General features: G+C 39.5%; 1 protein-coding gene across 1 annotated transcript; it reads right to left on the bottom strand.

The window, feature by feature from the left end:
- Positions 1 to 3,885: 3,885 nt before the first annotated feature.
- Or1l4 (olfactory receptor family 1 subfamily L member 4) lies at positions 3,886 to 4,821 on the bottom strand. Its single transcript, NM_001000394.1, is given in 1 exon segment — positions 3,886 to 4,821. A coding segment is annotated over 1 exon segment (936 nt).
- Between the last annotated feature and the right edge of the window lie 8,552 nt (positions 4,822 to 13,373).

Raw genomic sequence — 13,373 nt, 5'->3', positions numbered from 1 at the left:
GGATATTAGCCCAAAAGCTTGGATTACCCAAGATACAATCCACAGACCACATGAAGCTCAAGAAGAAGGACCACCAAAGTATGGATGCTTCAGTCCTTTTAGAAGGGGAACAAAATACTCAACGGAGGAAATATGGAGACAAGTTGTGGAGCAGAGACAGAAGGAAAGTCTATCTAGAGACTTTCCCACCTGGAGTACATCTCATATACAGACACCAAACCCAGATATTGTTGTGGATGCCAAAAAGTGTATATTGACAGGAGCTTGATATTGCTGTCTTCTGAGAGGCTCTGCAAGAGCCTGACAAATACAGAGGCACATGCTCACAGTCAACCATTGAAGTGAGAATGGTGTCTGGAATGGAGGAAGGACTGAGGTAGCTGAGGGGGTTTGCAACCCCATAGGAAGAACAACAATATCAACCAAGCAGACCCTCCAGAGCTCCCAGGGACTAAACTACCAAATAAAGAATACACATGGATTGACGCATCGCTCCAGCCACATATGTAGCAGAGGGTGGCCTTGTCGGACATCAATGGGAGGAGAGGCTCTTAGTACTGTGAAGTCTTGATGTTCCAGTGTAGGGGAATACCAGGGCAGGGAGGAGGGAAGGAATAGGTGGATAGGGAGGGGAGCACCTTATAGAAGCAGGGTGAGGGGGGATGGGATGGGGGTTTTCAGAGGGGAAGTTGGGAAAGCAATCACATTTAAAATATAAGTAAAGAAAATATCAAAAAAGAAAATATCCAATAAAGGAAAAGAAAATGTACAAAAAAATAATTTATTTATTTAGTGTATGCCAGGACTTGCATTCTAAAATTTCTCGTACTGAACTGAGAATTATAAATGTATCACATCAATAGATTAATTGGGAATTGTACAAATATTTAGATGGCATTGTGTAACTAAGCTAGGTGGGGTATAAGTGAATTCCAGGTGAATTCCTGCACAGACATGAAAGCTATTACATCTTGTATTTCAATTCTTGCTTGCTGGTTATTTCCTGATTACTTAAAGATGACAAAAAGGAGCAATGACAGGAATCTTGATGTTATATCCTAGCCTGTCCTGTGTTCTACCCCACACCATATATGTCTTGCTATACCTTTTAGGCCAAGTATCTTACAAGATACTATTAATAAGCTTCTCACCTAGAATAATTGGCATTTGTGAGATTTTAATGAATTTGAGAAAGATGGAGATAGATAAATGGATGGATGCATTGATAGATGGATAGATAAAAAGATGGATAGACAGATGATGGATAGCTACATGGCTGGATAGATGAATGCTGGATGGCTATATGATTGCATAGATGGATAAATGAATGGCTGAATATGTAGATGGATGAATAAATGAGAGGAGATGGTTCAATAGATGGATAGATGGAAAATGGATAGACGATAGTCAGATAAAATGAGAATTTGTACATCATTACAGTTCCGTAATTGTCATTAATACTGTCACTAAATACTTCTTGATGCCTTATAAGAAGCTAGATCTTGTTGGATTCCTTTATTTGGATGGAGACTTGGGATTACCTGGCTAAAAAGTTCTGATCATAAATGGTCTAAATTACTTCTGGACAAGAGTACTTACTTGGCAGTATGAATTCTTCAAGAGCTATTGTCATCTTAGAATGGAATGATTATTAATGTTCACCAAGGTGATGTGTAGTATTTTTTCTTTAAAAATCCAGTTATGTTATATTAATATGCTTTTGTTTTAATCACAGATGTAGGATAAGAGTACTCTTCACAGCAGATGATTATGATTTGCCCTGTGCACTGGGAGGGGCATGGTTTTGCCAGCTGCAGGTAGTTTCTGTGAATGTGTCATACTTGAGATTCTGAGTACTTTTAAGAGGTTATAATTATGAGAGCCACAAGAGAGTCTATGGGTGCTCCTAGAAGCCACAGGTGCCCTGAGGCAGCTACTGCTCTCGGTGCTGCTGCAAGTTTCTGTTGTTGCAGTTGCTGGATTTCTGGTTTGCTAATGTAGGACTGAAGGATATTCTGACTTGTCCCTAGGAACCTGATGCCTCTAATTAGCAGGAAGTCTATGCCCTATTTTCTTTCTAATTTCCTTCCTCTTCTACCTATTATAGGGTGGTGTAGGTTTGAAAGGGTGATAGATATAAGTACCTAATAAAATAGCTAAGAAAGTATGCCAACAGTGCTGGCACCACACTTGGATTTTTTGACTTTGAAAATGATTATCAGTTTTATACTTTTCTATGATGGACATACAGTGTAAATTTGAAGTAAAGTGCAGTATTAAGATTCTGTAATTTTTCTTCATTTAATTAGATATATTTCTTTACTTAAATTTCAAATGTTATTCCCTTTCCCGGTTTCCTGTCCATAATTCCCCACCTCTCCCCCTCCCCCATACAGGTATCTCCCCATCCATCCCCCTTACTGCCCCCACCATATTCTACTGCACTGGGGGTCCAAACTTGGCAGGACCAAGGGCTTCCCCTTCCACTGGTGTCCCAACAAGGCTATTCTCTGCTACATATGCAGTTGGAGCCCTGGGTCAGTCCATGTATAGTCTTTGGGTAGAGGTTTAGTCCCCAAAAGCTCTGGTTGGTTGGCATTGTTGTTCTTATGGGATTTCAAGCTCCTTCAACTCTTTCAATCCCTCCTCTAATTCCCCACAAGGGGGTCATGTTCTCAGTTCAGTGGTTTGCTGCTAGCATTGAGCTCTGTATTGGACATGCTCTGGATGTGTCTTTCAGGAGAGATCTATATCCGTTCCCTTTCAGCATGAAGTTTTTAGCTTCATCAATCTTATCTAGTTTGATAATTTTTTGCTTGTTTCATTCCATAGCACAATTTTCATGAATAACACATATTGCATTTTATAGACTATGAAAGTGATCCTGTAGACTTGTGGAGAAAGAAAGAATTAAGAACGTAGGTGAGAAAATTAGACATGGAGAGTCTACATTGTCTTGATACTTGGATGTTAATAAGTGGAAGAAATACTTTTAAAAATAATTTTTCTACTTTGCTAGCTGTGATTTCTTTACAGAGATAGAAGCTGGTTGAAGAAGGCTCACAAAGTTTTATTCCAATATTTATTGATGGCACATTTATTTGAGTTTCACTTTACTTTATTTGAATGTTCTGATCATTTCTTAATCTTTTGAAGCAACCCCTGTCAAACAACAAGTCTCATTCCCTAAGTAATTACTGTAAGAAGTCCTTTTTAACTCTACACTAAATCTATACATATTTCTTATCTGAAAATTAACAATAATCTGTAACTCCTAGAGTATGTGCATTGTCAAAAGCATTGAACTGGTATTTACACAATACTTATTGTACCAGTGCGACATTAGACTACTGATAAATACTGGGCACACAGTAGTATATTATGGGGTATTAACATGTATCTTGCCCAAAACCATTGTTATAAACCAAATATTTTTTAGATCATTGTCATCAATGCCACCTGTGAAGAAAATGTATAGAAAAGAAAGGCAATTGATGTCTTTTTTGTTTGTTGTTTGTTTTTTCTTTTTTTTAAATCTTTTTTCTTTTGGCGATTGATGTCTTAGATCTTATATCAACTATGATAATACCCTGCTTTTACTCTCTTTTAAAAATATATTTATGAGGGGTGTGTGTGTGTGTGTGTGTGTGTGTGTGTGTGTGTGTGTCTGTGTGTCTGTGTGTCTGTCTGTGTGTCTGTCTGTGTGTCTGTCTGTCTGTGCATGAGTATGCTCATATATGTGATGGTAGCTGCAGAGGCCAGAGGAGGGTGTTGTTACATGCCACTGTGAGACACCTGGCATTGGTACTGAGAACTGAACATGTCCTCTGCAATAGCATGTTTTAAATTACTGAGCCATCTCTCTAGTCCCTCATTTTGATCTTTCTATGCATGAACTCTGTCCATTAACTTCCTCAAACCTCCCTTCATATCTTTGTTCCTCAGACTGTAGATGAAAGGATTCATCATAGGTGTCACTACTGTATACATAACGGTGGCTATCCGGTCTTTCACCACTGAGTACATGGACAGGGGCCTAAAGTAGACATAGATAATACTCCCATAGAACAGAGCCACTACTGTGAGGTGGGATCCACAGGTAGAGAAGGCTTTCCACTTTCCAGCTGCAGAAGGGATCCTGAGCACAGTGACAATGATTCTCAGGTAGGAGAAGAGGATACATAGGAAGGGTGTCACAATGACAGCCAGGGTCTCAGTCATGACTACAATCTGACTGGAGGATGTGTCAGAGCAGGACAGCTTCAGCACAGGTTGAGTGTCACAGAAAAAGTGCTTAATAACATGGGAGGCACAGAATGAGAGTCGAGACATGAGAAGGACACGGAACAAGGCATGTAGGTGGGAGATGGTGCAAGAACCCAGAAGCATGAGGAGGCAGCGTTGTGGCCTCATTACCACATCATAATGTAAAGGGTTGCAGATGGCCACCAGTCTGTCAATGGCCATGGAGGCTAGCAGGTAGCTATCAGTGTTCCCCAAGGCCATGAAGAAGTACATCTGTACCAGGCATCCCACATAGGAGATAGTTTTTGTCTCTGAGAGCAAGTTCACTAACATCTTGGGCACAATGACTGTTGTGAAGCAGATATCCATGAATGACAAGTTGCTGAGGAAAAAATACATGGGGGTATGCATCCTGGAGTCAGAATGGATGGCTAGGATGATGAGCACATTCCCCACCACAGTGACCAAGTACATGACAATGAAGATGGCAAAAAGGGGTTTCTGCATCCAGGGATTGGAAGAGAGACCCAGTAAGATGAAGTCTGAGGTGCTTCTGCTGATACTCTGGTTGTTCATGTCTCTGTCTCAGGATAGATTTTGGAGAAGTTGTAGGAAAGATGTGAGAGGAATTTTCATCTGTATAACTTCTTCCCTAACCTCAAGCCTGTTTAAAAAACCTGCATTACCATTTATTATGATTTTGAAGCATATTTTTCTAAGATGACAGAGAAATATATTAAATGAATATCTAACAAAGAAACACAAAGTGACACCTCTGTTATTTACTAAATTACAAATTGAAGATCTCTCACTCCTTGTTAGTAATGTCTGTGTAAGCTAATTTACTTGATTTATTTTCATTTCTGTACATTTTTCTCAAGTGATTTCTTGACCAAGTCCTTAGCATTCTCATTTTCTTTTCAGAGTAAGAGGTTGTGCTTCCCTTGAAGTGTTTATTTTCTTACAAATATGTTCATTAGTGAGATCCTTCCATTTATGTTCTTCTTGCCATAGTTTTGGAGATGGTTGTTATAGCAGGGAAAGTAGGTGAATGAGCATCAGAACTCATTAATGTCCCATGAAATCTACAGAATTCAGATGAGATTTTCTTGTATCTAAAAAAGAAAAATTTACTAGCTTTTAGTCTTTATTTTAATTTTGTTTGTTTATTATAATCTGGAACCTTTAACTATGAACTTTTCCCCCTATGGGTGTCACTCATGACAAGTATTATAAGCTGGTACCTAGGTAATAATAGCATGTTTTAAAATATATTTTTTTTCTGATTACTAGATTACTTTGAAGCTAGACAGGGGTTATTGGACAGGAAGGAGATTTAACAGAATTCGTGTTATAAACCTGGAGGGAAGGGAGTAGAAAGATTTAATCAGGAATGACAGAAGAGGAATAGGGGAGGGGAAAGAGTGGGGAAAAGGTTAAACAAAACTAAGAATGAATGGGAACCTCCTATTCTATGATTCTATTAAAATCATAATTTAAAAATATTTGAACAAAGACACTGTGAAAGTATTAATAATGCTCTTCTCAGAAGCTAAGCATTATCAAATGAAAATGCTCACACCAGGTGTGAGATATCTCTATGCAAGTTCTGGGTCAAGAGATTTTTCAAGAATTACTGACAATCGCCAATGATTTTAATTTCCTACTAGAACTAGATCATGAGATCATATTTTTCAAAGACACTAACTAGTTGATTTTTAAGATACTGGGGAATAAAACACATCTGAATTTGAAGGCTTCTCCATCCTGAGTAGCTTTCACTTTAGGAAGAGTCATTAACAGTCCTACTTAACCTGGAGTCCACAACTTCCCATAATTACCTGCCGAGTAATAAATGGCTACCAGTGCAGTGATGGCATTGCTATTATAGGGGCAATCAGCTGCTCTCTGATTGGTTTTAAAGCCCACTGTATGGGAGGTACATATCTTGTACTGTAAACTTATTAAGAGCCTGTGGCGAGAAAGGTCATTGGAACCTGCTACTGTTGTTTTTCTAAATAATCATAAGTACAAATTTCTTTCTTAATGGCTAAACTTATATAGTAGTGTTACTCACATCCGTCAGCAGAGAAACTTCTTTTTGTGGTGTGCAAGACTCACAGCTTTTCAAAGGACAGAGACTAGATGAATGCATAGCGATCTGGCTTAAACAAGTTATCTATTTTATACCTACCATGTTAGGGAACATTATGGGAGATAGAGGAGAAAGAATGTAAGAGTCAAAGGTAGGAGAAAAGTGCAGTGAAACAATGCCTTAAAGTTATAGCACAGATACTGTACCCTTGATGATGCTGTAGTTACCTGAACAAAGAATAGACCTGGGCAGTAACTAATAAGGGACTATTTGAAGCTATTGGGTACTCGGCAGGAGTCCTTTTCTTCAATGGGTTAGATGATAAGTTTCTCATGTTTTGGTAAATAACATTCCATTCACGGTCATACAAGCAACTAACAAGCTCAGTGGGTCAAAAACAAAAGGCCATCAAAGTATGAGATTATTGGGATTATTGGGAACAGGAAACATTTCAGTGAGATAGGGGCAAGGAGAGATAAAAGGGAGGTGAAAATGCACAAAACTCAGCACACATGCAAGAAGTTCCACTATGTTTATAGCAGCCTCTTTTGTGATAGTCAGAACCTGGAAACAACCCAGATGTCACACAACAGAAGAATGGAGGCAGAAAATGTTATTCATTCACACAATGGAATACTATCTAGCTATTAAGAATGAGGACATCGACCTGCGGATCCCGGCCCGCAGCAGCTCTCTGCTCCCAGACCCCGTGAGAGAGAGAGACCTCACCGCCTGGTCAGGTGGGCACTCCTGAGGCTGCAGAGCGGAAGAGACCACAAACACTGCTCACCCCTGCCCACATCCCTGGCCCAAGAGGAAACTGTATAAGGCCTCTGGGCTCCCGTGGGGGAGGGCCCAGGAGCGGCAGGACCCCTGCCTGAGACACCGCCGGAACCTGAAGGAAACAGACCGGATAAACAGTTCTCTGCACCCAAATCCCGTGGGAGGGAGAGCTAAACCTTCAGAGAGGCAGACAAGCCTGGGAAACCAGAAGAGACTGCTCTCTGCACACACATCTCGGACGCCAGAGGAAAAAGCCAAAGACCATCTGGAACCCTGGTTCACTGAAGCTCCCGGAAGGGGCGGCACAGGTCTTCCTGGTTGCTGCCGTGGCAGAGAGCCCATGGGCAGCACCCCACGAGCGAACTTGAGCCTCGGGACCACAGGTAAGACCAAATTTTCTGCTGCAAGAAAGCTGCCTGGTGAACTCAAGACACAGGCCCACAGGAACAGCTGAAGACCTGTAGAGAGGAAAAACTACACGCCCGAAAGCAGAACACTCTGTCCCCATAACTGACTGAAAGAGAGGAAAACAGGTCTACAGCACTCCTGACACACAGGCTTATAGGACAGTCTAGCCACTGTCAGAAATAGCAGAACAAAGTAACACTAGAGATAATCTGATGGCAAGAGGCAAGCGCAGGAACCCAAGCAACAGAAACCAAGACTACATGGCACCATCGGAGCCCAATTCTCCCATCAAAACAAACATGGAATATCCAAACACACCAGAAAAGCAAGATCTAGTTTCAAAATCATTTTTGATCATGATGCTGGAGGACTTCAAGAAAGACGTGAAGAACTCCCTTAGAGAACAAGTAGAAGCCTACAGAGAGGAATCGCAAAAATGCCTGAAAGAATTCCAGGAAAACATAAATAAACAAGTAGAAGCCCATAGAGAGGAGACACAAAAATCCCTGAAAGAATTCCAGGAAAACATAAATAAACAAGTAGAAGCCCATAGAGAGGAGACACAAAAATCCCTGAAAGAATTCAGGAAAACATAAATAAACAAGTAGAAGCCCATAGAGAGGAGACACAAAAATCCCTGAAAGAATTCCAGGAAAACATAAATAAACAAGTAGAAGCCCATAGAGAGGAGACACAAAAATCCCTGAAAGAATTCAGGAAAACATAAATAAACAAGTAGAAGCCCATAGAGAGGAGACACAAAAATCCCTGAAAGAATTCCAGGAAAACACAATCAAACAGTTGAAGGAATTAAAAATGGAAATAGAAGCAATCAAGAAAGAACACATGGAAACAACCCTGGATATAGAAAACCAAAAGAAGAGACAAGGAGCTGTAGATACAAGCTTCACCAACAGAATACAAGAGATGGAAGAGAGAATCTCAGGAGCAGAAGATTCCATAGAAATCATTGACTCAACTGTCAAAGATAATGTAAAGCAGAAAAAGCTACTGGTCCAAAACATACAGGAAATCCAGGACTCAATGAGAAGATCAAACCTAAGGATAATAGGTATAGAAGAGAGTGAAGACTCCCAGCTCAAAGGACCAGTAAATATCTTCAACAAAATCATAGAAGAAAACTTCCCTAACCTAAAAAAAGAGATACCCATAGACATACAAGAAGCCTACAGAACTCCAAATAGATTGGACCAGAAAAGAAACACCTCCCGTCACATAATTGTCAAAACACCAAACGCACAAAATAAAGAAAGAATATTAAAAGCAGTAAGGGAAAAAGGTCAAGTAACATATAAAGGGAGACCTATCAGAATCACACCAGATTTCTCGCCAGAAACTATGAAAGCCAGAAGATCCTGGACTGATGTTATACAGACCCTAAGAGAACACAAATGCCAGCCCAGGTTACTGTATCCAGCAAAACTCTCAATTAACATTGATGGAGAAACCAAGATATTCCATGACGAAACCAAATTTACACAATATCTTTCCACAAATCCTGCACTACAAAGGATAATAAATGGTAAAGCCCAACATAAGGAGGCAAGCTATACCCTAGAAGAAGCAAGAAACTAATCGTCTTGGCAACAAAACAAAGAGAATGAAAGCACACAAACATAACCTCACATCCAAATATGAATATAACGGGAAGCAATAATCACTATTCCTTAATATCTCTCAATATCAATGGCCTCAACTCCCCAATAAAAAGACATAGATTAACAAACTGGATACACGACGAGGACCCTGCATTCTGCTGCCTACAGGAAACACACCTCAGAGACAAAGACAGACACTACCTCAGAGTGAAAGGCTGGAAAACAACTTTCCAAGCAAATGGTCAGAAGAAGCAAGCTGGAGTAGCCATTCTAATATCAAATAAAATCAATTTCCAACTAAAAGTCATCAAAAAAGATAAGGAAGGACACTTCATATTCATCAAAGGAAAAATCCACCAAGATGAACTCTCAATCCTAAATATCTATGCCCCAAATACAAGGGCACCTACATACGTAAAAGAAACCTTACTAAAGCTCAAAGCACACATTGCACCTCACACAATAATAGTGGGAGATTTCAACACACCACTCTCATCAATGGACAGATCATGGAAACAGAAATTAAACAGTGATGTCGACAGACTAAGAGAAGTCATGAGCCAAATGGACTTAATGGATATTTATAGAACATTCTATCCTAAAGCAAAAGGATATACCTTCTTCTCAGCTCCTCATGGTACTTTCTCCAAAATTGACCATATAATTGGTCAAAAAACGGGCCTCAACAGGTACAGAAAGATAGAAATAATCCCATGCGTGCTATCGGACCACCACGGCCTAAAACTGGTCTTCAATAACAATAAGGGAAGAATGCCCACATATACGTGGAAATTGAACAATGCTCTACTCAATGATAACCTGGTCAAGGAAGAAATAAAGAAAGAAATTAAAAACTTTTTAGAATTTAATGAAAATGAAGATACAACATACCTAAACTTATGGGACACAATGAAAGCTGTGCTAAGAGGAAAACTCATAGCGCTGAGTGCCTGCAGAAAGAAACAGGAAAGAGCATATGTCAGCAGCTTGACAGCACACCTAAAAGCTCTAGAACAAAAAGAAGCAAATACACCCAGGAGGAGTAGAAGGCAGGAAATAATCAAACTCAGAGCTGAAATCAACCAAGTAGAAACAAAAAGGACCATAGAAAGAATCAACAGAACCAAAAGTTGGTTCTTTGAGAATATCAACAAGATAGATAAACCCTTAGCCAGACTAACGAGAGGACACAGAGAGTGCGTCCAAATTAACAAAATCAGAAATGAAAAGGGAGACATAACTACAGATTCAGAGGAAATTCAAAAAATCATCAGATCTTACTATCAAAACCTATATTCAACAAAACTTGAAAATCTTCAGGAAATGGACAATTTCCTAGACAGATACCAGGTATCGAAGTTAAATCAGGAACAGATAAACCAGTTAAACAACCCCATAACTCCTAAGGAAATAGAAGCAGTCATTAAAGGTCTCCCAACCGAAAAGAGCCCAGGTCCAGACGGGTTTAATGCAGAATTCTATCAAACCTTCATAGAAGACCTCATACCAATATTATCCAAACTATTCCACAAAATTGAAACAGATGGAGCCCTACCGAATTCCTTCTACGAAGCCACAATTACTCTTATACCTAAACCACACAAAGACACAACAAAGAAAGAGAACTTCAGACCAATTTCCCTTATGAATATCGACGCAAAAATACTCAATAAAATTCTGGCAAACCGAATTCAAGAGCACATCAAAACAATCTTCCACCATGACCAAGTAGGCTTCATCCCAGGCATGCAGGGATGGTTTAATATACGGAAAACCATCAATGTGATCCATTATATAAACAAACTGAAAGAACAGAACCACATGATCATTTCATTAGATGCTGAGAAAGCATTTGACAAAATTCAACACACCTTCATGATAAAAGTCCTGGAAAGAATAGGAATTCAAGGCCCATACCTAAACATAGTAAAAGCCATATACAGCAAACCAGTTGCTAACATTAAACTAAATGGAGAGAAACTTGAAGCAATCCCACTAAAATCAGGGACTAGACAAGGCTGCCCACTCTCTCCCTACTTATTCAATATAGTTCTTGAAGTTCTAGCCAGAGCAATCAGACAACAAATGGAGATCAAGGGGATACAGATCGGAAAAGAAGAGGTCAAAATATCACTATTTGCAGATGACATGATAGTATATTTAAGTGATCCCAAAAGTTCCACCAGAGAACTACTAAAGCTGATAAACAACTTCAGCAAAGTGGCTGGGTATAAAATTAACTCAAATAAATCAGTTGCCTTCCTCTATACAAAAGAGAAACAAGCTGAGAAAGAAATTAGGGAAACGACACCCTTCATAATAGACCCAAATAATATAAAGTACCTCGGTGTGACTTTAACCAAGCAAGTAAAAGATCTGTACAATAAGAACTTCAAGACACTGAGGAAAGAAATTGAAGAAGACCTCAGAAGATGGAAAGATCTCCCATGCTCATGGATTGGCAGGATTAATATAGTAAAAATGGCCATTTTACCAAAAGCAATCTACAGATTCAATGCAATCCCCATCAAAATACCAATCCAATTCTTCAAAGAGTTAGACAGAACAATTTGCAAATTCATCTGGAATAACAAAAAACCCAGGATAGCTAAAGCTATCCTCAACAATAAAAGGACTTCAGGGGGAATCACTATCCCTGAACTCAAGCAGTATTACAGAGCAATAGTGATAAAAACTGCATGGTATTGGTACAGAGACAGACAGATAGACCAATGGAATAGAATTGAAGACCCAGAAATGAACCCACACACCTATGGTCACTTGATTTTTGACAAAGGAGCCAAAACCATCCAATGGAAAAAAGATAGCATTTTCAGCAAATGGTGCTGGTTCAACTGGAGGGCAACATGTAGAAGAATGCAGATCGATCCATGCCTATCACCCTGTACAAAGCTTAAGTCCAAGTGGATCAAGGACCTCCACATCAAACCAGACACACTCAAACTAATAGAAAGAAAACTGGGGAAGCATCTGGAACACATGGGCACTGGACAAAATTTCCTGAACAAAACACCAATGGCTTATGCTCTAAGATCAAGAATCGACAAATGGGATCTCATAAAACTGCAAAGCTTCTGTAAGGCAAAGGACACTGTGGTTAGGACAAAACAGCAACCAACAGATTGGGAAAAGATCTTTACCAATCCTACAACAGATAGAGACCTTATATCCAAAATATACAAAGAACTCAAGAAGTTAGACCGCAGGGAAACAAATAACCCTATTAAAAAATGAGGTTCAGAGCTAAACAAAGAATTCACAGCTGAGGAATGCCGAATGGCTGAGAAACACCTAAAGAAATGTTCAACATCTTTAGTCATAAGGGAAATGCAAATCAAAACAACCCTGAGATTTCACCTCACACCAGTGAGAATTGCTAAGATCAAAAACTTAGGTGACAGCAGATGCTGGCGAGGATGTGGAGAAAGAGGAACACTCCTCCATATTTGGTGGGATTGCAGACTGGTAAAACCATTCTGGAAATCAGTCTGGAGGTTCCTCAGAATATTGGACATTGAACTGCCTGAGGATCCAGCTATACCTCTCTTGGGCATATACCCAAAAGATGCCTCAACATATAAAAGAGACATGTGCTCCACTATGTTCATTGCAGCCTTATTTATAATAGCCAGAAACTGGAAAGAACCCAGATACCCTTCAACAGAGGAATGGATACAGAAAATGTGGTACATCTATACAATGGAATATTACTCAGCTATCAAAAACAACGAGTTTATGAAATTCGTAGGCAAATGGTTGGAACTGGAAAATATCATCCTGCGTGAGCTAACCCAATCACAGAAAGACATACATGGTATGCACTCATTGATAAGTGGCTATTAGCCCAAATGCTTGAATTACCCTAGATCCCTAGAACAAATGAAACTCAAGACGGATGATCAAAAGGTGAATGCTTCACTCCTTCTTTAAATGAGAAAAAAGAATACCCTTGGCTGGGAAGAAAAAAAAAAGAAAAAAAAAAGATTGAGGACATCATGAGTTTTGCAAGCAAATGGAAGAAACTAGAAACTATCATCCTGAGTGAGGTAACTCAGACCCAAAAGGACATGTATGGTATGTACTCACTAATAAGTGGATATTAGCCAAAACCAGTAGAGAATTACCAAGATATAATCCGCAGAACTCAAGAAGGCTAGCAATCTGAAGGGCCCAAGTGAGGAAGCCTCAATCCCACTTGGGAG

This window comes from Rattus norvegicus, chromosome 3 (genome assembly GCF_021556685.1).
Source record: "Rattus norvegicus strain SHRSP/BbbUtx chromosome 3, alternate assembly SHRSP_T2T, whole genome shotgun sequence".
NCBI lineage: Eukaryota > Metazoa > Chordata > Mammalia > Rodentia > Muridae > Rattus > Rattus norvegicus.
Note: the sequence above shows the minus strand (reverse complement) of the source record. Positions and strands in the feature narration are given on the sequence as shown.